Source organism: Plecotus auritus (genome assembly GCF_963455305.1).
Source record: "Plecotus auritus genome assembly, chromosome: 6".
Classification (NCBI taxonomy): domain Eukaryota; kingdom Metazoa; phylum Chordata; class Mammalia; order Chiroptera; family Vespertilionidae; genus Plecotus; species Plecotus auritus.
The window spans coordinates 37,642,175-37,666,937 of NC_137773.1; the positions used below are offsets into that span (position 1 = coordinate 37,642,175).

The 24,763-nt window shown below is 41.2% G+C and overlaps 2 protein-coding genes across 3 annotated transcripts in view; one reads left to right on the top strand and one right to left on the bottom strand.

Moving 5' to 3' along the window:
* Positions 1 to 24,763, top strand: part of FNIP1 (folliculin interacting protein 1) — a 113,329-nt gene that overhangs the window by 38,245 nt on the left and 50,321 nt on the right. For both annotated transcript variants that reach the window (XM_080672878.1, XM_080672879.1), the window contains exons 3-6: positions 8,535 to 8,669; positions 12,303 to 12,403; positions 12,668 to 12,742; positions 22,032 to 22,123. In XM_080672878.1, the coding sequence (XP_080529004.1) occupies positions 8,535 to 8,669; positions 12,303 to 12,403; positions 12,668 to 12,742; positions 22,032 to 22,123 (403 nt within the window). The remainder of the gene's footprint in view (positions 1 to 8,534; positions 8,670 to 12,302; positions 12,404 to 12,667; positions 12,743 to 22,031; positions 22,124 to 24,763) is intronic.
* LOC308250570 (ornithine decarboxylase-like) lies at positions 2,959 to 4,445 on the bottom strand (the record flags this gene model as incomplete). Its single annotated transcript, XM_080673272.1, is given in 3 exon segments — positions 2,959 to 4,060; positions 4,062 to 4,263; positions 4,266 to 4,445. Coding segments are annotated over 3 exon segments (1,368 nt in total). The 5' UTR covers positions 4,330 to 4,445.

Sequence of the window (24,763 nt, forward strand, 5' to 3'; positions counted from 1 at the left end):
AGAGGTGGGATCACTGGGTAAAATGGGAGTTCCATTTTTAATTTTTTGAGGAAACTCCATACTGTTTTCCATAATGGCTGCACTAGTCTGCATTTCCACCAGCAGTGTACTAGGGTTACCTTTTCTCCACAACCTCGCCAGCACTTGTCATTCGTTGATTTGTTGATGGTAGCCATTCTGACAGGTGTGAGGTGATATTGCATTGTCATTTTTATTTGCATCTCTTGGATGATTAGTCACTTTGAGCATTTTTTCATATGTCTCTTGGCTTTCTGTATGCCCACTTTGGAGAAGTGTCTGTTTAGGTCCTTTTTTAATTAGATTGTTTGTCTTCCTTTTTAAAATATGTTTTTATTAGTTTCAAAAAGAGGAAGGAAGAGGGAGAGATAGAAACATCAATAATGAGAAACATAGATCAGCTGCCTCCTCCCTGTCTCCCTACTGGGATGGAGCCTGCAACCTGCAACCCAGGCATTTGCCCTGACAGGGAATTGAACTGTGACCTCGTGATTCATGGGCCAACGCTTAAACACTGATCCACACTAGCCGGGCATTGTTTTGATTTTTGAACTATATAAATAAACACATTACTTCTATATAATTTTAAATTTTAAAAAGTTAACAGGACAAGAAAAAGAGTTGAAAATTCATGTAAAATACTTTATAAACAGAAATACTATATAAGTGTTGGTTATTTATTTGAATTTCAGTTGTGACACTGGATCTGGAACATGGAATATGATTATGTGTCCAGGTTAAAAGTTCTGATTCCCCATGCCTACCTTTATCCCACCCTTCTCCCTCTTCTAAATAATTTAGACCTAAAACCATCATGTAGGGCTCAACACTAATATCAGGTGGTGGAGACATGTTGGATCAGAGCTGAGCATCAGGTCCCTGGTAGGTTGAGGAGGGCATCTACATAAGGTGTTGGCTAATAGGTTATCAGAGCCCAAAGGGATAAGGAGGATATTCACCCTGGGTATCATTCATGCAGGTGAGGAGTGATAGGGGATATGAGATACTGGTTTCATACAAGAGAGTTGATAAAATAAACATATATTAAGGACAATGAGAGGCAAGTTTTTCTCAATGTTCCTAACTTATTTCTTATTCTTAAGTAGGGTGTTACTAGTTTTTGTGGGTTAAAAATAAAGTATTCTATAATTTTCCTTAGGAATAAAAGTAAAAAAATAAGAAAAGGAAACTTTTGGTCCTACAATTGTTCTCATAGAAGGGTTACTGACTGCCCCGTATCCCCTCACTAGACCTTCTTCCACTAGTTGTTTGGTTTCAAGAAAAAAGCCATGAGATCAAAATGGGAAAGAGAAAAGACATCAGACAACTGAGAAGTTGGTGGGAGGAAGAGGGATATGTGTGTGTGCGTTGTGGGAGAGTGTATGTGTGTGTGTGTGTGTGTGTGTGTGTGTGTGTGTGTGTGTGTGTGATCTTTTATGTACACCTCTGCATACTTTTTGCGTTGTTCTGCAACTGATGTATGTTTGTTTCTTTTCTCCTTGTAGCAAGTTCCTTCTTGTTTCAGAAATTGGACATACACAATAAATAGTTCCTTCAGTCTGGAATATCTTTCAAGCCCTCCCCCTCTTTCTCTTTCACTTTAACTCCTATGCTTTATTTGTAGTCCCAGCTTAAATGATCAAGGGGAATTTCCTTACTCTCCTTTGACTAAATTAAGTCCTCTCTTGGATGATTAATTTGAACATCGTTCTTTGACCACTCATTTGCAAAATGGGGATAATAATAGTAAGTACTTTATAAAATTGTTATGAGGAATAAAAGAAAATGTAAAACAAAATAAATAGTACCTGATCAGAAAATAAGGGCCTATGAGTTAGCTCAGTTAATTTTATTATTACTTTTCTTAAAATTTAAATTCTTTATTCTTTAAAGTATTATATGAGTCTCCCTTTTCCCCCATTGACCTGTCCCCTGGCTGCTCCCACCCCCAGCACATGCTCTCAACCCCCCTACTGTCTTGTGTCCATTGATTATGCTCATATGCATGCATACAAGTCCTTTGGTTGATCTCTTACTGCCTCACCTCCGCCTTCCCTCATAAGTTGGACAGTCTGTTTGATACTAATATGTCTCTGATTCTATTTTGTTCATCAGTTTATGTTGTTCATTATATTCCATAAATGAGTGAGATCATGTGATATTTATCTTTCTATGACTGGCTTATTTCGCTTAACATAATGCTCTCCATTTCCATCCATGCTGCTGCAAATGGTAAGAATTCCTTCTTTTTTAAAGCAGCGTAGTATTCCATTGTGTAGATGTAACAGTTTTCTAATCCACTCATCTGCTGATGGGCATTTAGGCTGTTTCCAAATCTTAGCTATGATGAATTGTGCTGCTATGAACATAGGGGTGCATATATCCTTTCTGATTGGTGTTTCTTGTTTTCTTGGGATATATTCCTAGAAGTGGGATTACTAGGTCAAATGGAAGTTCCATTTTTAATTTTTTGAGGAAACTCCATACTGTTTTTCACAGTGGCTGCACCAGTCTGCATTTCCACCAGCAGTGCACAAGGGTTCCTTTTTCTCCACATCCTCACCAGCACTTGTCGTCAATTTTTTTGTTTGTTTGTTTGTTTTTTCCAACTTCCAAGGTACTTTATTGGTAAACAGGTCACAGCACTCAGCCTCGGCTGGTTCTGCCAACACACAGTCTACAAATGCTTGCCTGGCAGCTGAGGGGCACTCTGCAGTAGCATGTTTGAGAATTGAATAAAAATCCATATAAAACAAATATTCAAATAGTTTCCATAGGAACACATAAGTGTGAGCCCGTCGCCTAGGCCTTCCACCTTGTTCCATCTGTGTCACCCCCACTTACAAAGACATTTCAAACTAGCAGTCATTAAGTTAAGTGGTCCCCCCAATCCTTAAGTCAAGCTACACTCGCGTCACGTCACAGCTGCAGGAATGGCGTCTACATGTTAAGTCGGGCTGACTCGCAGGCTGCTGGGAGGAGCTCCATCCCGCTCTCCCAGGCGCAGGACACAGGCAGGGCGCAGGCGTCCTCCTCCACCTCGGGCGGGAAGTCGCAGTTCTGGACTTGCTGCATCAGTTGCCATGTTGGCCCTGACATTACATAGTAGATCGTCGGCCTCTGGAACCCATTGAAAGTAGAAGCAGTAGCCACGGTGTAAGCACCCATGTTTTCAAAGAGCATCCAGTCCCCCACGTGCATCACGGGCAAGCCGCAGCGCTCCACGATGCGATCGAGGCCGTCACAGGTCGGGCCCCAGATGCTGGAGGAGTAGTACTTCTCATCTGGTTTGGGCCTCTTCTGCAGAAGGGGCTTCACGTGCGCATGATTGTAGAGGATGCAGTTAAAGGACCCATATACTCCATCATTCACGTAATACATGAAGGTCTTCTCGCTTGACTCATCTTCATCATCAGAGCCCGTTTGTTCCTTTAAGACCAGTTTTTTGGCAATGATATTAACTGCAAGCGTGAAAGCTGATGCAACAAAGTATCTGCCCGGCTCAGCGATGAGTGTCACTCTCGAGTCTGATGGAAAATACTTGTCCAGGGCTGGATTGATTACACTGGTGATCTCAAATTTAAGCTTTGCATCCTCAGATCCAGGAAAGCCACCACCGATATCCAGCAGGTACATGTTGAAGCCAACCTCAGCCCCCATGTCGAAGACACAGCGGGCATCGTAGATGGCCTGCACAAAGGTCTCCCGGTCAGTACAGCCACTGCCCATGTGAAAGCTCACACCGATGACATCGATGTTTAGCTCCTTGGCCCGTTCCAAGAGAAGCCTGCTGGTCTTGAGTGTGGAACCAAATTTAATACTGAGACGACACACTGCTTTGGAGTCATCGGTGGCAATCCGCAACACCAGCTTTGCCTTTGGATGTGCCCTGGCAACTTTCATCAGCTCGACTTCGCTATCGAAAGTCATCATCTGGGCTCTGTTACTGGCGGCGTATTTAATCTGGGACACTTGTTTACAAGGGTTTGCATAGATGATCCTCTCTGGAAGCACCCCAAGACTCTGCACCAACTGTATCTCAGTCAAAGCCCGTCCCGATGGCAGCCAGGGTCTTCACGATGGTCCTGCTGTCATTGCATTTGACTGCATAGAAGGGGGTGACCTGCGGAAGAGCTTTTAGCCACCGCAGGTGTTTCTTTAGAATGTCTCCCAAGTCCGCGACATAGAAGGCATCGTTATCGTCTGAAGAAGAGACTTCATTAATTTTCTGGTCCAGGATGTCTTGGCGGTAAAGCCCTCATCGAGGAAATGGCAGTCAAACTCTTCATTACTAAAGATGTTCATGCTCATGGTTTCTGGATGTTCCGAAATGCTACACAGAGGAAAATGAAGAGACGGGACTTAGGAAATTATTGCCAGCTGTTCAGACGCGGCTCTCCAGGAACTCCCAGTCCACGAGAGAGGGGTCCTCGCGGTGCAGCAGCGGGAATGCCTCGGAGCGCCGGACGCCTCGCAGGACCGCCGCCTCGCTCCCTCCCGCGCTGACAGAGGGGCAGCAGCGGCAGAGGCTGAGTGGACTGACCCGTTGTCAATTTGTTGATGATAGCTATTCTGACAGGTGTGAGATGGTACATCATTGTCGTTTTGATTTGGATCTCTTGGATGATTAGTGACTTTGAGCATGTTTTCATGTCTCTCAGCCTTCTGTCTTCTTTCTAAAAGTGTCTATTTAGATCAGTTGCCCATTTTTTGATTGGGTTGTTTATCTTCTTTTTGTTAAGCTACATGAGTTCCCTGTAAATGTTGGAGATTAAAACCTTATCGGAGATAACTTTGGCAAATATGTTCTCCCATGCAGTGGGTTTTCTTATTGTTTTGTTGATGGTTTCTTTTGCTGTGCAGAAGCCTTTTATTTTGGTATAGTCCCATTTGTTTATTTTCTCCTTAGTCTCCATTGCCCTAGGAGCTGTGTCTGTAAAGATATTGCTACGACATATGTTTGTTATTTTGCTGCCTATGGATTCTTCTAAAATTCTTATGGTTTCCCGTCTTATACTTAAGTCCTTTACCCATTTTGAGTCTATTTTTGTGTATGGTGTAAGTCAGTGGTAGTCAACAGAGCCAAATATCAACAGTACAATGATTGAAATTTCTTTTGAGAGCCAAATTTTTTCAACTTAAACTTCTAACGCCACTTCTTCAAAATAGACTCGCTCAGGCCGTGGTATTTTGTGGAAGAGCCACACTCAAGGGGCCAAAGAGCCGCATGTGGCTCGCGAGCTGCAGTTTGCCAACCACGGGTGTAAGTTGGTGGTCTAGTTTTACTTTTTTGCATGTATTTGTCCAATTTTCCCAACACCATTTATTGAAGAGACTGTCTTGACTTTATTGTATGCTCTTGCCTCCTTTGTCAAATATTAATTGAGCATAATGGTTAGGGTTGATTTCAGGGTTCTCTGTTCTGTTCCATTGGTCTATATGTCTGTTCTTGTGCCAGTACCAGGCAGTTTTGAGGACAGTGGCTTTGTAATATAGGTTGATATATCTGGTTTTGTTATCCCTCCAACTTTGTTGTTCTTTCTCAAGATTGCTGCAGCTATTCGAGACCTTTTTTTTTTTATTCCCAATGAATTTTTGGAGAGTTTGTTCTAGGTCTTTGAAATACGCCGTTGGTATTTTAAAAGGCAAAAGATTTATACGATCTGAAGAGAAACCAGAGTATTGCCGTTGGTATTTTAATATTACTTTTTAAAAACATATTTGAAATATATATTTCATCATATATATATTTGTCTAATTAATTGTTAAATGTCTCTTTTTCTTAGTTCTATGAGGAAAAAGACTGGGTCTGTTTTATTCATTTTTGTTTCCTAATGCTTAGTACACATACTACTCAAATGCTTTCGTTAACAAATAAAATGGTAGTTTGTAATAGTGGATCTGTCAGGCCAACTGATTTTGACTGTTAAGTATATTACAGACTCACTAGCTCTTGTAATCTTGGGGAAGTGACTTAACCTAGACTTCAGGTTTCTCATCAGTAAAATTGGGTTGTAGTATCTACCATACAGAATATTATAAAAAAATATACTTAAGGTCTAGCATTTTATGCGTGTTCAATAAATAGCAAAGTTCTTAAGTTGCAGCCAAGAATATCAGTACTGAAAATACCAATGTTTTTAGTGAGTGTTTAAATGAAATACTATAAATGAAAATATCTAGTGATGTTCCTGATTTCAGAGTAGGCATTTAGTTATGTTAGCCTTGACTTTAACTTTTTTCTAATAACATTTATAACTACAAATCAGTAAGCATATGCTAGTTCTACACACTATATAGAGCATTTTATGTATTTATTTATGTTTAAATATGTAATGAGAGACACACAAACACATACATAACCCTTAAAGTATTACAAATAACCTGGTCATTAGGTAGCGTTTTTCTCCCAATTAAAGAGATAAAGCTTAGAGAGGTCAAGTAACTTGTCCAAGGAATCAGGATTTAAATTAAGTCTATTTAGTTTTAAAGCCCTTTTTTTTGTTTTACCAAGCTCTCTCTTTACATTTTTGGTTAGAGATTATTTGGAATTACCATATGCTCTCTTTTACAATGCCGTTGGTCTTCCAAAAATTGTGATGTCAGTCAGATTACTTCTTCTGAAAACCTTCCTGAGGTCTCTTTTATGGAAGAGTGGACATGCTGGTAACTATGATAAAGCACTGGAATGCTTTTAGGAGTATCACAGACCTTGGTGAGGTGCAACTTTGATGGTTGTGAACAGTGAAAACTCAAGAACCTGTTGGAGAGGGAGAGGAGAAAAGAAAAAGAAATAGAAATACGTTCTTCTTCCATACTAGATTATACAACCTTTTGATCCTAAAGTTAGATTTTATTAAAAATTCAATTGTTCAATACATTTTTATTTCCCAGATTAAGTTTATATGTATGTACATTTAGTGAAATATACAGCTGTCATTTACATGTTTCCTTCCATCCCTGCATCTCTTCCCAGAGTATTTTTTCCATAAAATATGTTACTTATGTTCACCTTTAGTGGTTGTATTATGTTTGATTTAATAACTATTTTAAATTTTTTTTGGGAAAATGTAAATATAGCTCACATAAACAAAAGACTTTTGCAGTCCTCAGTAATTTTTAAGGGCATAAAGTGGTTTTGAGACCAAACAATTTGAAAACTGCTATAGGATATTTGTTAAGTCACTAGTAATGAACATCGTCTAGTCCATAGTAATATAGAAAAATCCCCATCTATATATGTAAAAGCCTAAGTGACCAAACGACAGGTCGACCATTTGCTATGGTACGCACTGACCACCTTGGTGGTCAGTGTGCTCCCAAAACCAGAGCGCCACTCAGCTGACTGACTCGTCCCCACGGCCCACCAGCCAGGCGACAGCCACTCACACCCTCAGTAGCCACTCACTAATCCCCAGAGAACGGGACAGGCACCTCCTGGAAGTTGGCTTTAGGCACCATGGCCGCTTCCCCTCCCTAGATGCTCCACAAGGAAGAAACAATATAAAAGTATCCGCCAGGTGGCCTCTGACAACCAGCGCGAATGTCAGTGGGACAGATCTGGATTGCCAGCCAGCAAGGGCATCCCACCGCCCGCCCAGAGGGCCAATCGCATCCCAGCCCTCGGGACAGGCGCCAGATGCAGGGCTCATGCCCACTACAGGCACAGCAGTGCCAGGATGAACAGGAGCGGCAGGCGGCATTGGACTGTGGGTTTCGGCCAGATTCCCTGCAAGCCACCCTGAGGGACCCCACCCATGCAGGAATTCATGCACCGGGCCTCTAGTCTATAATAATAAAAATGTAATATGCAGATCGACCAAACGACTGAACAGCAGAACGAATGTCCGGACGACCACGCTATGACACCCACTGGTGCGAGGCCAGCCAGGGCGGGTGTGATGTGATTGGTCGGGGGCCTGGCCATCGCCCCATAATCGCCCTGCAGTGGGAGGCCCAGGCCACCGGCCGGCAGGGTGAACGATCAATCGGGAGGCTCCATGATTGCCCCAAAGAGGGAGGCCTAGGCCACCGACCGGCAAGCTGCGGCAGGTGGGTGGGGCCTCCGTCTGTGGGGGCAAACCATTGCGGAGCCCCGGCCGGTGGTCAGGGCCTACCTCTTTGGGGAGATCCATTGAGGAGCCCCATCTGGGTGGGCGGGGCTGACCTCTTTTGGGCGATTGATCGTGGGGCTCCCGGACTGTGAGAGGACACAGGCCAGGCTGAGGGATTCCCCCAACCCCCGAGTGCATGAATTTTGTGCACCAGGCCTCTAGTTTTTTAATAATGTTGTTGAGAAAAGTAAGATACAAACTTCTCAAGTAATTATAGTTAATGAGATAAAGAATAGTAAACAGTATTGGAGAGAATACGGTAAAATGCAAATAGTCATTACATTAAGGTTATAGTATTTTGAATTCTCTTTTGGGTTTGCAAAGGTTTTTATGCTATAATTAGATTTATGTATGGTTAAAAATCAGTTAAAATATAAATGGGGATAATATCTCTAATTTCAGAAACTCTGTAGTGATGCTCAAGTTAAAGTGTTTGGGAAATGCTGCCAACTGAAACCTGGAGGAGATAGTTCTTCCTCTTTGGATAGTTCTATTACTTCATCTTCTGATGTAAAAGAACAGTGTCCTAAGTACCAGGTAAGATCACTGATGTCATTTATTCATTCATTCATAAATATTTTTGAGTACCTACAATATGTTGTGCACTACTCTAGGGACTGGGGATATAACATGGACTAGTTTTACCACCCTGAAGCTTACCTTTTAGTTAGGGAGGCAGATAATTAAACAAGTAAGTTTACATACTTAGATAAATCTTAGGGTAGGGGAAGTACAGAGAACTATAGGCATAGGTAGCAGGGGTATTTTCTTTACCCTTTATTTCCCACTTCAGCTTTTTTTGGGCTACCAGAATAATTTCTTATTTTATATACTTTTTAATTATTAAAATATGAAGTTAAATATAAAATAATTACACAGTTTAGCTGTAGTATGAAATTAAAGTATGATTTGAAGTATACACAATTGGAAATGTGTATTTTTTATTTTTCAAAAGTAATATGACACTTAAAATACAGAATTAGCCCTAGCCGGTTTGGCTCAGTGGATAGAACATCAGCCTGCAGACCAAAGGGTCCCAGGTTCAGTTCTGGTCAAGGGCATGTATTTTGGTTGCAGACTGCTCCCCGGCCTGGGTCCTGGTTGGGACTTGTGCAAGAGGCAACCGGTCAATGTGTTTCTATCACATAGATGTTTCTCTCTGTCTTCCCCTCTCTCTCCCACTCTCCCTAAAAATCATTGGAAAAATATCCTCGAGCGAGGATTAACAAACAAACAGAATTAGACAAATAAGTAACTACATAGGAACTTCTCCATAAACTTGCTATATTTTACATAAGATCAGTATTTGGTATCATACTAAGCAAATGTGAATTTATTTGTGTCAGCCAAGCTTGCATGAATGAGTGACAAGTATTTTATATTTAGGGGTACCAAAATGGAATACTGTGCTTTTTAGTTGTTTGTAATTAGATAATTATGTTTGTATGGAAACTGGCCCTTATATCAAATCAGTGTGACATTATTATATGAAGAACTCCGAAGTTATTAAGTTCAGATACTAGGAGGTACTATATAGTCCCTCCTGCCCTCCTATATTCCTTCTTCACCTTTAGCAGGATACCTTAACAATTTCCTAATAGTGCTGTGCTATAAATACGTCTTCATATGTATGCTAATTTGGACATTTTCTAATTTGACCAATTGTGCAAACTTGCCTTTCTGATATAATGCATTTAAAAATTAATTTTAGCAAATGGATTCAGCTTTTAGAAACCCTAAAGTAGTGAGTGTAACTCATTTTGCACCAAGATCCCTAGAGATTTTCTTTTAATATATTTTTATTGATTTCAGAGAGGAAGGGAGAGGGGGAGAGAGAAACATCAATGATGACAGTCATTGATCGACTGCCTCCTGCACACCCCACACTGGGGATTGAGCCTGCCACCTGGGCATATGCCCTGACCTGCCAACCAGGCATATGCCTGCCTATGTCTTCTGGTTCATAGGTTGACGCTCAACCACTTAGCCACACTGGCTGAGCAAAATTTTCTTTTTTAAGGTACAGATTCCCAGGTCATGCACCCAGATAGTCTGATAGTTTTAGTATGGTCCTGGAAATCTGCATTTTTACCAAGAAGGTATTGAATTATTATGGTATATAGTTCTACACTTGATAAAATGTGATTTCAGGTAACTAGAACATTATATAGCAAAAATGAGCTTGTAAAAGAAGGCTTTCATTTCTGTCATTAGCCAGAAGCAATTTAGGTTGACAATAAGATGTGGCATTGATTTGTAAAAACAACTACTAAACTACTTGATCATAAAAAAATTATTCTACCCTTCTTCTAAAATTTTGTTCCTAGTACCCAGAACTCTGTGTGTTGAAATAAAAGTTTTATCTTAGGCTAGGCATATCAGAAGTGATTTTTTAAAAAAATGAGCTTTGTGCTTTTATTTAAAAAAAAAAAGATTGACTACAGCACTGAGAAAGAAAAGGAACAATATAGCCCTATCCAATTTTGGCTCAGTGGATAGAGCATTGGCCTGCAGACCCAAGGACCCCAGGTTTTATTCTGGTAAAGGGCACGTATCTAGGTTGCAGGCTTGATTCCTGGGCCTGATCAGGGTCCAGGTTGAAGATGTCTTTTTAAGAAAGGTGGACAGTCTGGCTAGTGTGGTTCAGTAATTGAACGTCAACCCATGAATCAGGAGGTCATGGTTCGATTTCTGGTCAGGGCACATGCCTGGGTTGGGGGCTTGGTCCTCAGTAGGGGGTGTCTAGGAGGCAGCCAATTGTTATCATGCATTATTGATGTTTCTATCTCTCCCTCTCCCTTCCTCTCTCTAAAATCAATAAAAACGTGTTTTTTTTAAAAAGAAAGCAAGGTAACAAAAATGCCAGTATATAGATTTTTAAATCCAAAATAGGTAGTAAGTGAGCAGAGTCACAATATAAAAAGAAAAATAATGTCCAGATATATTCCTTGGCCTCCACTTGTAAAGTGGGGGGTGGGAGAGGGGTCGTTATCACTTTATTATCATCAGAAGAATCTTTTAAGTATTTTTTTAAAACTTCAAATTCTTGATTTTCCACAATAGAATGGTTTTAGTGAAATTTGTGAATCATCATTTATTGTATTATTTATGTCACCTTCCTCATTGTGTTATTATATAAATCAGTTAGGAATTTGTTGGGACACCCTCTATAACAGTGACTTAAGCAAATTAAGGATTATTTTTCTCACATGACAAGAAGTATGGTATATATGGGTTTCAAGGTAACCAAGACTCCCTATCTTTCTGCCTATACAGAATTAATGTGTACTTGTTGCCTTGTGGTTCTAATACGGCATCTCCAGTGACTTCCATTTGTATCTCATTGACCAGGCCTATAAGTAAATAGTTCTGAAAGCTGCTGCTTTAGCCATTAGTTTCACCCATTGAATATAGAAACCAACCTTAAATCTCCTATTTATAGAGACAGCTCTGAAATGCGTTTGTTTGTTTGTTTTTCAGGGCACGTTCCTGCCCTGAAACAAATAGCACTTCAGAATATAAGGAATAGATATTTGATAGGTAATGAGTGATATTTGCCACAGTATCTAAATAGTAACCAAATTGATGAATTCAATTTTTAGCTTTTTTCTGACTCCTATGAAGACAGTTAAAGAAAAATGGAAAGAAGTAACTTTTTGATCAGTTCTTTGAAAACAAGACATTCCAATGTTTCAAATAAGTCCTTCTTAAAAAATACAAAATAGACACAATTACCCCATTTATGAATGCCTATTTTGCACAGTAGGAGTGGTAAAAGTTATTCTATAAGTTTTATGAATTACAGTTTTTCTTCTCCTGAAGAAACATTGCATATGCATAAGATGTGGTTATTAATGCTCATTTGAGCATTATTTGTAATAGCAAAAATCTAGAAGTGACCTAAGTACCCATCAGTAAAGGGAGCTGACTTGATAAACTTTGGTATTTTCATGCAGTAGAATGCTGTTAAAAGAAATCCATGTATAGCGATATGGTTAGATCTATAAGACATTGTGAAATGAAGAAAATCAAGTTGCAGAACAGTGTAGAATCACTTAAAAAACCATTATGTAGAACTATAGCAAAGGAATTTTTAATAAAAATCAATATTTGAAATAGTCATAAGTTTTTAAATCTTACACTTTTATTAATGTTATGGTCATTGTTTAGGGTTCTCGGTGCTCTTCTGATGCCAATATGCTTGGAGAAATGATGTTTGGCTCAGTAGCAATGAGCTACAAAGGATCCACCTTAAAAATTCATCAGATCCGGTAAGGGATTTTCTGATTTTTTTTTCTTAATGAATCCATTTAGAATAGTTAATATTTTTAAGATAATTGAATTTTCATATAGTCTTCACTCAGATTGAGCATGTCAGATTACTCAATTTATAATTTTCTGTGGGTTTAGTGCTGCTTCATGGCTGTTGTGACTGCTATGAAATCTGAGTTATACATTTTTCATTTATAATAAATTGAAAAGGTTCTTGTATTCTAGTTTTGATCTCTTTCTGTCCCTCTCTTTTTTTTTCCTAGTTCCCCTCCACAGCTTATGCTTAGCAAAGTTTTTACTGCAAGGACTGGCAGCAGCATCTGTGGGAGTCTTAATACGTAAGTGGTTATGGATGCAGGGAGAAATGAATTATTTAAGATGTGCAAAATATTAAACTGACTGCTCCCTTAAGTTTGGAAGTTTATGGAAGTCAGATTTTCCCTCCAGCTTTATTGAGCTATGACAGACATAAAACAGTGTGTAAATTTAAGGTATATACGGTGTTGATTTGACATATTTACATTGCAAAATGGTTACCATCATAGCACTAACACCTTCATCCTATCACATACTTGCATTTATTTTTTTGTGGTAAGGACATTTAAGATGTACTCTCCTAGCAACTTTTAAGTATATTATACAGTATTATTAGCTATAATCTGCATGCTCTACAAGGTGAGGCAAAAGTAGGTTTAATATAATTATTAATATGGAAAGTAATACACTAATTAATAAATAATAATACAAGAATAAACTGTTTCCCATACTCACAACTATAAATCTACTTTTGCCATACCCTGTAAATGTGGGTTTTTTCTTGGCTCTCAATTCCGTTCCATTGTTCTATGTGTCTTTTTTTATGCCAGTATCATACTGTTGATTACTGTAGCTTTGTAGTCTAGTTTGAAATCAGGAAGTGTGATGCTTGTAGCTTTTTTCCTCTCAAGATTACTTTGTGGTTTTTTTGTGGTTCTGTACAACTTTTTTTAAAAATATTTTTTTATTGATTTCAGGGAGAGAGGGATAGAAACAACAATGATGAAAGAGAATCATTGATGGGCTGCCTCCTACACGCCCCCCATTGGAGATGGAACCCCACAACCCGGGCATGTACCCTGACTGGGAATTGAATTGTGACGAACTGGTTCATGGGTTGATGCTCAACCACTGAGCAACACAGACCAGGCTCTATACAAATTTTAAGATTTTTTAAAAATTTTATTTCTGTGAAAAATGCCACTGAAATTTTGATAGGGATTGCATTGAATCTATAGATGACTTTGGATAATAGGGACATTTTAACAATATTCATTCTTCTGATTCATGAACATGGGATATTTTTCCATTTGTTTGTGTCATCTTCAGTTTCTTTCAACAAAGGCTTGTAATTTTCATTGTAGAGATCATTTACCTCCTTTCTTAAATTTCTTCCTATTTTATTGTTTTTGATGCTATTGTGTTATTTTTGAAGCAGAGTGATTTTTCAAAATGTTTATTTTATATTCTTTATTCCATCACCCTTTGTCCCCTCTATGCCCTCTTCCACCTTCACCCCTGCAATCACACAATCACTATACTGTTGTCCATGTCCATGAGTTCTCTTTTTTTTTCTTTTTTGCTCAATCCCTCCACTCCCCCACCTCCTCCCAAGCTGTCTGCCTGCCATCTGAGTCTCTCTCTATTTTGCTTGGTAGTTCAGTTCGTTCATTAAATTCCACATATGAGTAAAACATTGATTTCTCTGACTGATTATTTTATTGAGCATAATGTTCTCCAGATCTATCCACGCTGCCACAAAGGGTAAAATTTTCTTCCTTTTTATAGCAGAGTGGTATTCCATTATGTAAATGTACCACAGTTTTTAAATCTACTCATCTTCTGATGGACACTTGGCTGCTTCCAAATCCTGGCTGTTATAAATAATGCTGCAATGAAAATTGGGGTACATAATGTTCCTTTGAATTAGTGTTCAGGGTTTCTTCAGATGCATTCCCAGAAGAGAAATCACAGAGTGAATTTTTTATTTCTTGTTCAGATATTTTGTTGTTAGCATATAGAAACAGAACTGTTTTCTGTATGTTGACTGTATCCTGCAACTTCACTGAATTTTTTCATTAGTTCTAGCAGGTTTATTTTTGTAACGTCTAGGATTTTCTATATATAGGATCATATCATCTGCAAACAGTTTTACTTTTCTTCCTCTTTGGATGCCTTTTATTTTTTCTGCCTGATTATTCTGGCTAGTACTTCCAGTACTATCCTATCTAATAAAAGAGTAATATGCAAATTAACCATCACTCTGCTACACCCACAAGCCACGCCCACAAGCCAATCAGGAGCAAATATGCAAATAAACCCAACCAAGATGGCTACCGCCCCAGAGAGCAGGAGGGAGGCTTGGGTTTCCCTGGCAATGGAGGAAGCCAATTTTTCCGCCTGCCCTTGCTGGCCTAGGCCTCCACTCAAGGCTACAAAGTTTCAATGATAGAAGATACATAAATCCAAACAGAAATGGCGGCAGCCACGGAGCTGGAAAGAGCAGGAGGCTAGGATTGCCCGCGGTGATGGAGGAAGCCAAGCTTCTGCAGCTCTGGCCGGCCAAGGCCTCCGCTTAAGGCTACAAAGTTTCAATTATAGAAGATACATAAACCCCAACAGAAATGGCTGCCGCCACGGAGCAAGCAGAAGGCTTGGCTCCACTCCAGGCTACAAAGTTTCAATTGTAGAAGATAGATAAATCCCAGATACCAGGGCTTCCACTTGGGTTGCCACGGGGCGTGGCCGGCCTGCAAACCACCACAGGCCCCTCGCCCAGCCCGCCTCACGCCCCAAGGGAACCCCCACCCTGATCCGGGACACCCTTCAGAGCAAACCAGCTGGCCCCCACCGGTGCACCAGGCCTCTCTCCTATCTAATAAAAGAGTAATATGCAGATTGACCATAACTCCAACACACAAGATGGCTGCCCCCTTGTGGTCAAAGATGGCTGTCCCCATGTGGACACAACATGGCCACCACAAGATGGCCAGCAGGGCAGGGCAGTTGGGAGGGACCAGGTCTCCAAAGGAGGGCAGTTAGGGGTAACCAGGCCGGCAGGGGAGGGCAGTTGGGGTGACGAGGCCTGCAGGGAAGGGCAGTTAGGGGTGTCCCGGCTGGCAGAGGAGGGAAGTTGGGGGTGACCAGGCCTGCAGGGAAAGGCAGTTGGGAGGGACCCAGGCCTGCAGGGGAGAGCAGTTGGTGGGGACCAGGCCTGCAGGGGAGGGCAGTTAGGGGTGACCAGGCCTGCAGGGGAGGGCAGTTAGGGGCAAACAGGCTGGCAGGGGAGCAGTTAGGCATCAATCAGGCTGGCAGGGGGGTGATCAGGCTGGCAGGCAGAAGCGGTTAGGGGCAATCAGGAAGGCAGGCAGGCGAGCAGTTGGGAGCCAGCAGTCCTGGATTGTGAGAGGGATGTCCGACTGCCCTGGTCACCCCCAACTGCCCTCCTCTGCTGGCCCAGTCATCCCTAACTGCCCTCCCCTGCAGCCCTGGTCTCCCCCAAACTGCTCTTCCCCTGCAGGCCTGGGTCCCTCCCAAATTCCCTCCTCTGCCAGCCAGGTCACCCCTAACTGCCCTTCCCTGCAGGCCTGATCACTCCAGCTGCCCTCCCCTGCTGGCCTGGTCACCCCCAACTTCCCTCCTCTGCCAGCCGAGTCACCCCTAACTGCTCTCCCCTGCAGGCCTGGTCGCCCCAGCTGCCCTCCCCTGCTGGCCTGGTTACCCCCAACTTCCCTCCTCTGCCAGCCGTGTCACCCCTAACTGCTCTCCCCTGCAGGCCTGGTCGCCCCAGCTGCCCTCCCCTGCTGGCCTGGTCACCCCTAACTGCACTCCCTTGGAGACCTGGCCCCACTGGGATTGGGCCTAAACGGGCAGTCAGACATCCCTCAAGGGGTCCCAGATTGGAGAGGGTGCAGGCTGGGCTGAGGGACACCCCCCCCCCCATGCACGAATTTCGTGCACTGGGCCTCTAGTCCTATATAATAAAGAGGTAATATGCAAATTTGACCACAAGATGGCAGCCCCCATGTGGTCAAAGATGGCCGCTCCCATGTGGACACAAGATGGCTGGCAGGGGAGGGCAGTTGTCGGCGATTAGGCCAGCAGGGCAGGGCAGTTGGGAGGGACCAGGCCTGCAAGGGAGGGCAGTTGGGGGTGATCAGGCCTGCAGGGGAGGGCAGTTGGGGGTGACCAGGCCTGCAGGGGAGGACAGTTGGGGAGGACCAAGGACTGCAGGGGAGGGCAGTTGGGGAGACCAGACCTGCAGATGAGGGCAGTTAGGGGGGACCGGGCCTGCAGGGGAGGGCAGTTAGGGGCAACCAGGCTGACAAGGGAAGGAAGTTAGGAGTGACCGGGCCAGCAGGGGAGGGCAGTTGGAGGCAACCAGGCCAGCAGGGGAAGGCAGTTAGGGCAATTGGGCCGGCAAGGGAGCAGTTAGGCGTCGATCAGGCTGGCAGGGAAGTGGTTAGGCGGGTTATCAGGCTGGAAGGCAGAAGTGGTTAGGGGAAATCAGGCAGGCAGGCAGGCGAGCAGTTGGAAGCCAGCAATCCTGGATTGTGAGAGGGATGTCTGACTGCCCGTTTAGGCCCAATCCCACCTAAATGGGCAGTCGGACATCCCTCAGGGAGTCCCAGATTAGAGAGGGTGCAGGCTGAGCTGAGGGACACACACCCCTGTGCACGAATTTCGTGCACTGGGCCTCTAGTCGTATATAATAAAAGGCTAATATGCAAATTGACCAAAAGGCAGAACGACTGGTCGCTATGACACACAGTGACCACCAGGGGGCCGACGGTCAATGCAGGAGCTGCCCCCTGGTGGTCAGTGCTCTCCCACAGGGGGAGTGCAACTTAGCCATAAGCCCTGAGCTGGGCTTATGGCTGGCAAGCGCAGTGGCGGTGGCAGTAGCCTCTCCCGCCTCTGTGGCAGCACTAAGGATTTCCAAGCGGGCCTAAGCCGTCAGTCGGGCATCCCCCGAGGGCTCCCTGACTATGAGAGGGCACAGGCCAGGCTGAGGAACCTCCTCCCTCACTCACCTCCCCCCCCCCCCCCCGAGCGCAAGAATTTCATGCACCGCTCCTCTAGTATTGAATAGGAGTGGTGATAGTAGGCATTCTTGCCTTCTTGTTCAAGATCTTAAGGAAAAGCCTTCAACCTTTCACCTTTGAGAATGATGTTGGCTTCAGGTTTGTCACATGCAGCCTTTATTATGTTGAAATATGCTCCTTCTATACTTCCTTTGTTGAGTTTGCTTTTTTTAAATGAAATGTTGTATTTTGTCTAATGTTTTTTCTGCCCTAATGTGATTATCATATGGTTTTTACTTTTCATTCTATTAATATGGTGTATCCCATTTATTGCTTTGCATTTGTTGAACCATTATTATATCCCAGGGATAAATTCCATGTGATCATGTCTATTGATCCTTTAATGCACTGCTGAACTTGGTTTACTAATATTTTGTTGAGAATTTTTGCCTCTATATTCATCAGGGATATTGGTCTTTACTTGTAGTGTCTTTATCTGGCTTTGGTGTCAAGGTAATTTTGGCCTCATAAAATGAGTTTGGGAGTGTTCTCTTTGGTTTTTGGAAGAGTTTGAGGATTTGGCACTGATTTATCTTCAAATGTTTGGTAGACTTTACCAGTGAAATCATCTGGTCCTGGGCTTTTCTGTTTTAGGAAGTTTGGATTACCAATTCATCTCATTATTATTGGTCTATTCAGAGTTTCCATTTCTTTATGATCAAGTCTTGGTCGGTTGTATATTTCTAGGGCTTTATTAGTTTCTTCTAGGTTATCCATTTTGTTGGCGTGTAATTGTTCGTAGTAGTCTCTCATGATCCTTTTTATTTCTGTGGTATTAATTGTAATGTCTTCTATTTCATTTCTGATTTTATTTATTTTAGACCTGACTCCTTCTTTCCAAATTAGTCTAGTGAAAGACTTGTCAACTTGGTGTATCTTCAGAAAACCAGCTCTTAGATTTATTGATATTTTTTATTATTTTTCTGGTCTCTATTTATTTCCTCTCTGATTTTCGTTAATAGCAGGTGCTTGAATAATGCCATTTTGGTCACTGTTGTTTTACTATAGCTTTGATGAGATTCTGTAAGAACCGAACTCTTGTTTCTTTTCATTATACATCGTTTTGCTTAAAGTTGCAGAACTTAATGATGTTAAGTAGGTTCTTACTGTGTTTCCTTACTTTTGATAACTTTGGACTTAGTTTGTTCTTTTCTAGTTCCTTGAGGTGTACAGTGAGATTATTTATTTGAGATCTTTCTTTTTAATGTAGCCATTTTTTTTTTTTTTTTGCTATAAACTTTCCTCTTATAACTGTTTCTGCAGCATCCCATGTTTTGATATGGTGTACTTTCATATTATTTGTTTCACAAGATATTCCTCAATATTCTTTTTGATTTCTTCTGTGACACATTGGTTGTTTAGGAGCATTTTTAAAAATCTCCACATATTTGTGAATTTTCCAACTTTCATTCTATTTTTTATTTCCAGTTTTCGTATACTTATGGTCAGAAAAGATACTTGGTGTGATTCAGTCTTCTAAAATTTTCTGAGACTTGTTTTGTGACTTATCATGTGATCTGTTCTAGAGAGAGTTTCATTTGTGCTTGAGAAGAATGTGTTTTCTACTGCTGTTGAATGGAATATTCTGTATATGTCTTTTAGTACCATTTAGTCTAAAGCATGGTTCAAGTCAACATTTCTTGTTGGTTTTCTGTCTGGATGATCTATCCATTATTGAGAGTAAGGTATTGAAATCCTCTATTGTTGCATTGTCTATTTCTTCCTTTGGATCGGATTGTATTTGCTTAATATGTTTAGATACTCTGATGTTATGATTGCTGTATCTTTCTGATGAATTGAACCCCTTTTTATATGACCATCTTTGTTTCTTTTTACCGTTTTTTTGGCTTAAAGTCTACTTTGTTTGACATATAGCTACCCCTGCTCTCTTTTGGTTTCACTTGCGTAGAATATCTTTTTCTACCCCATCACCTTGAGCCTGTGTGTGTTCCTAAAGCTGAAGTGAATCTCTTGTAGGCAGCATATTGTTGGGTCTTGTTTTTTTTACCCATCCAGCCTGTGTATGGAGGCCAGATTGCTTCCTCATTTGAGTTTAGTTGAAGAACAGGAAATGTGATTTCTCTTTCTCTAATTTTCTTGGAGCTATATCTGGAAGTAAAATGTTGAATGCATTTCCATGTTGTGTTGACATGCTGATTTTCCATTTTGCAGTGCATGTGGAGGTTGTGCTCTTCAGTTTTTAGATCCCCCTGCAGATTAACCCGGCAATTAGGAGTGACCTAGCCCAGCCACATGGTAGGGCACAAGGATATTATAAATTACTAGAGGCCTGGTGCACGAAATTCGTGTACTGGGAAGAAGGGGGTTCCCTTAGCTCAGCCTCTGCCCTCTCGCAATCCATGATCCCTTGCTCCTTACCGCTTGGTTTGCTGCTCCTTAGCGCTGCCGTGGAGGTAGGAGAGGCTCCCACCACCACCGCTGCGCTTGCCAGCCGTGAGCCTGGCTTCTGGCTGAGCGGCGCTTCCCATGGGAGCACACTGACCACCAGGGGGCAGCTCCTGCATTGAGCGTATTCCCCCTACTGGTCAGTGCGCATCATAGCGACCCGTCATTCTGGTTGTTCCACCATAACGGTCACTTAGGCTTTTATTATATTGACTAGAGACCAGGTACATGAAATTTGTGAACGGGGTCGGGGCGGGGGGGCGAGGGAGGTGTCTCTCAGCCCAGCCTGCACCCTCTCCAATCTGGGACCCCTTGAGGGATGTCCGACTGCCCTCTCACAATCCAGGACTGCTGGCTCCCAACTACTCAACTGCCTGCCAGCCTGATCACCCCCTAACCACTCCCCTGCCAGCCTGATGGACGCCTAACTGCTCCCTTGCTGGCCCGATTGCCCATAACTGCCCTCCCCTGCTGGCCTGGTCACCCCTAACTGTCCTCCCCTGCCGGCCTGGTCACCCCCAATTGCCCCCCCCCCTGCTGGCCCGGTCAACTCTAACTGCCCTCCCCTGCAGGCCTAGTCACCCCTAACTGCCCTCCTTGCTGGCTTGGTTGCCCCTAACTGCCCTCCCCTGCAGGCCTGGTCCCCCCAACTGCCCTCCCCTGCAGGCCTGGTCACCCCTAACTGCCCTCCCCTGCAGGCCTGGTTGCTCCCAACTGCCCTCCCCTGCAGTCCATGGTCCCCCCCCAACTGTCCTCCCCTGCAGGCCTGGTCGCCCCCAACTGCCCTCCTCTGCCGGCTTAGTCATACTAACTGCCCTCCCCTGCAGTCCATGGTCCCCCCCAACTGTCCTCCCCTGCAGGCCTGGTCGCCCCCAACTGCCCTCCTCTGCCGGCCCAGTCATACTAACTGCCCTCCCCTGCAGGCCTGGTCCCCCCCAACTGCCCTCCCTTTCAGGCCTGGTCCCCCCCAATTGCCCTTCCCTGCTGTCCTGATCGCCCACAACTGCCCTCCCCTGCCGGCCATTTTGTGGCGGCTGTCTTGTGTCCACTTGGGGGCAGCCATCTTGTGTGGTGGAGTGATGGTCAATTTGCATATTACCTATTTTATTATATTGGATTATTGCCAAGATTAGAATAATGAAGCTGATATCAGGATAATGGGCTACATGCCAGAATCTATTAATGAAGAACTGGGGCTAGCATGAAGTGGTAGTGGACCCCAGGGAGGGATTCTGCAGTTTCCAGATCAGAAACCATTGGGGCACCCAAAGTCAAAAGCAGCAAGAGATAGCAAGAAGCCAACTCTGAACGAGGGAAATTCTTAAAAGCTTCTATTTATTGTCAATACTTTAAAAAGACTTAACTTTTAGGAATGAAAGGGAAAGATTTTTTTTATATAATGGATGCCAAAGGTACTAAATTTTAAGAGTTTAATACTAAACTAGAAATTAGAGATCCTACATTGTCATGTCTGACTTTAGCTCTAATTCCCTCAGTTCCTTTATATTTTCTAAGTTCTAATTGATATTTCTTAAAATACTAAAGAACAATGCTTTGGATTAAATGCATAAAGTGATTTTATTTTTGTTATTTGAATAATTTACTAAAAAAAGTAATATAGGCCATTTATGATGTATGGACTAGAGATACTTTTTGGATATTTGGTTGATTTTCTTTTTTTATTTCTTTTTTTATTCCTGACAGAAGTTTAGAAAATATTTTCAGGGTCAAAATATGAGAGGAAAGTTTGTAATTTAAATCTGGGTCAGCAATATTTTTCTATAAAGATCCAGATAGTAAATATTTTTGTTTTCGTGAGCCAGACAGTATGTTGTAATTTCTCAGCTCTGTAATTGTAGCATTAAAACAGCCATGTGCAATGCATAAATGAATGGATGTGGCTGTGTTCCATTAAAACTTTAAAAAATCAGGCAGCAGGCTGGATTTAGCCCTTAGGATGATTAAAATTATTAGTTCGTTTCTAGTACTAATAGGGATTAAAAAACTGGTACGCACTAATATTTCTTTGGGATATTCAAATAAGGGCCATTAGGAGCATATAATGAATTTGGAATTTATATTTTTTTCTTCTTCCCTTTAGGTTGCAAGATAGTCTTGAATTCATCAATCAGGACAACAGTACATTAAAGGCTGACAGTAACACAGTTATTAATGGACTACTTGGAAATATAGGTAAATAAGTGCTTCCTTTGGTTTTGTAAGTTTTAAAAATGTTAACAGTATAACAGGGATTTGTAGTTTTTTCTTGTTAATGTAGATCTTTTATAAGACCAAAGAGTTTCAAATACTAGAAGTGGAAAAGGCTTTTAAATTGTAAGTATATATTATATCTTTATTATTTGGAAAATATAATTTTCATATATTAGAGCATAATGTTTATTTTGTATCTGAAAAAAGAGAATTGATAAAGATCTATCAAATTTGTTTTTAAGTTTGATGCATCTTTGAAAAGCCATCTGAGGAAGCCTGGTTTTAGTTATACTTTCTCCTTTCTCTCTTCCCTAACAATAAAGTTAATTTTAAATGGTACTCATTTTGACATGTAATTCAAATGAGAAGATATTCAAAGTTGATGTTCTTTAAAAGATTTATTAGAGTAACAACTTATTTAGTAATTTGGTTAGTTGATTGTTGTAATTATTTAAGTTAAACATTGCAACGTGACAAACTGTTTAACATTTCTAGTCATTTGCTTTATCCTAGAAAACAACTAAATTGCTGCTGACCATATTTCCAGTGAATAGAGAACTGCAGTATGTCAGAGTAGACAGCAGTTAGAGTAGAATGAATATTTCTCTCTTCCCTGTTTAGTGATAATTTTTATTTATAATTAATTTAAATAAATATGTATTACTTATATGAATTGGTAGAAAATAGTTTTTCTTCCAACTTAACAGTATAACATTCTATTATTTTTTTATAACTCATTTAAATGTGCAACCATTTATTAAGCACCCACTATGGGCTATAGTGTCAGACATGCGCTTCACAAAGTGTGTATATTTTATAGAAAAATAGAAGTTCTGCTTTTTCCTAACTTGATTATTTCATTGGCTTTAACAAAGTAAAGATGTGACAAGGAAATGACTGAATCTTTTTTCTTTATAATTGACACTTTTCAAAGCTCAAAGGGCTTATTAAAAGCTATATATTTTACTAATATAAATTCATTATTACTTATAAAGGTAGTTATACTAATTATACTATAGATGCTAGATATACTCATCTCAGTTATAGAATAGAAAATTTATTTAACAGAGTACAGACTTTAAATACTGAACACCTTTTTATTTGTACATTCTTACTGTGAATCAAGAATATTTGAGCACCATTTCTTATTTTCTTTATATTTCCAATTAATTAACAAATACTTATCAAGTACCTATTTTATGCCAAGCACTCTGTTAGGCTCTGAGGATATAGTAGTAAACCAGACACAGTTAGTACCTCAGGGGATTTATAGTTAGTGGGAGTCAGCATCAAATGCGGTGTAAGGTAATATAAGATAGTATGGATTGCATTAAGCAACAGGAAGGCTTTTGATGGCGTATGTGAACAGTTTCAGAGTTGAGGAGAGACTCAGAAGTTAGTCTCTTTTCCAAGATGTAAGTAGTGGTTCTCTAATTTTTGGTCTTGGGATCCCTTTAAACACTTAGAAATTATTGAGGACCACAGAGAGCTTTTGTTTATATTGGTCACATTTGTTGATATATATTATATTAGAAACTAAAGCAGAAAATTTCAAAATATTTATTTAGTAATTCGTTAAAAAATGACACTAATAACCCCTTTCATGTTAATGTAAATAGCGTGTTTTTAAATAACTATTTTCCAAGACAAAAATAATTTAGTTAGAAGAGTGGCATTGTTTTACATTTTTGTAAATCTCCTAAATGTCTGACTTACTAGAAGACAGCTAGATTCTCATATCTACTTCTGTATTCAGTCTCCTGTGATATGTTGTTTTGGTTGAAGTGCATTAAGATAATCCAGTCTCAAAAAAAAAAAAAAGAAAGAAAATCCAGTCTCATACTGATATGTAGTTGGAATGGGAAGTACTCACCAACCCTCTGAAAGTGTTCCAGGGACTTCGTGGGGGCCTTTGGACCACATTTTAAGAACTACGGAACTATAGGATTATATATATGGTGAGAAGGTAGAAGAGTTTTGACTGTGTTTAAATGTTGATGGAAAAGGAGGATGAGATTAGAGGATGAGGCCAAATAAGATTTTTGAAGGTCCTGGCTGATTTAGAAAAATTAGTTTTGAAAGGGAGGTAAGGAAGGGCCTCGCAGGATTTTTCACTGAATAAGTCCCTAGCACATAGTAAGGTTTGAATAATGTTACCTATTATTACTGCTCAGGCATGAAGGGGGCAAGAATAGGTGAGAATTTGATTAAGTTTGAAGGTAGGTTGGTAGGAAAAGGTGAGTTCTCATCTGGTGAATTCTGTGTGTGCCTTCATACATATGCATCTGCATATGACTGTAGGAGACAGTCGTTTGCTGAGACTAAGAGGCAGGCAGGGGAGGAGTTTAAAGAGAGCAGATACATTTTGAAGGGAGAACTGAAGAAAGCTGAACAATGAAACATGGAAGAATTGTTGCATATGTACTATAATTGTAGAAATTTTTGTTATAGAAAAATATCTGTTAGCAATTTGAAAGATACATTTGTCACTTTTTAGACAGAAAGTTCCCTATTCTATCCTAGGTAAACCTCCTGGGTGGCTACTTAGGCCATCTTGATTAAGAGTAACAGGTGCTCCATCCTACGAACCTGGAGGTCACAGTTCGATTCCCAGTCAGGGCA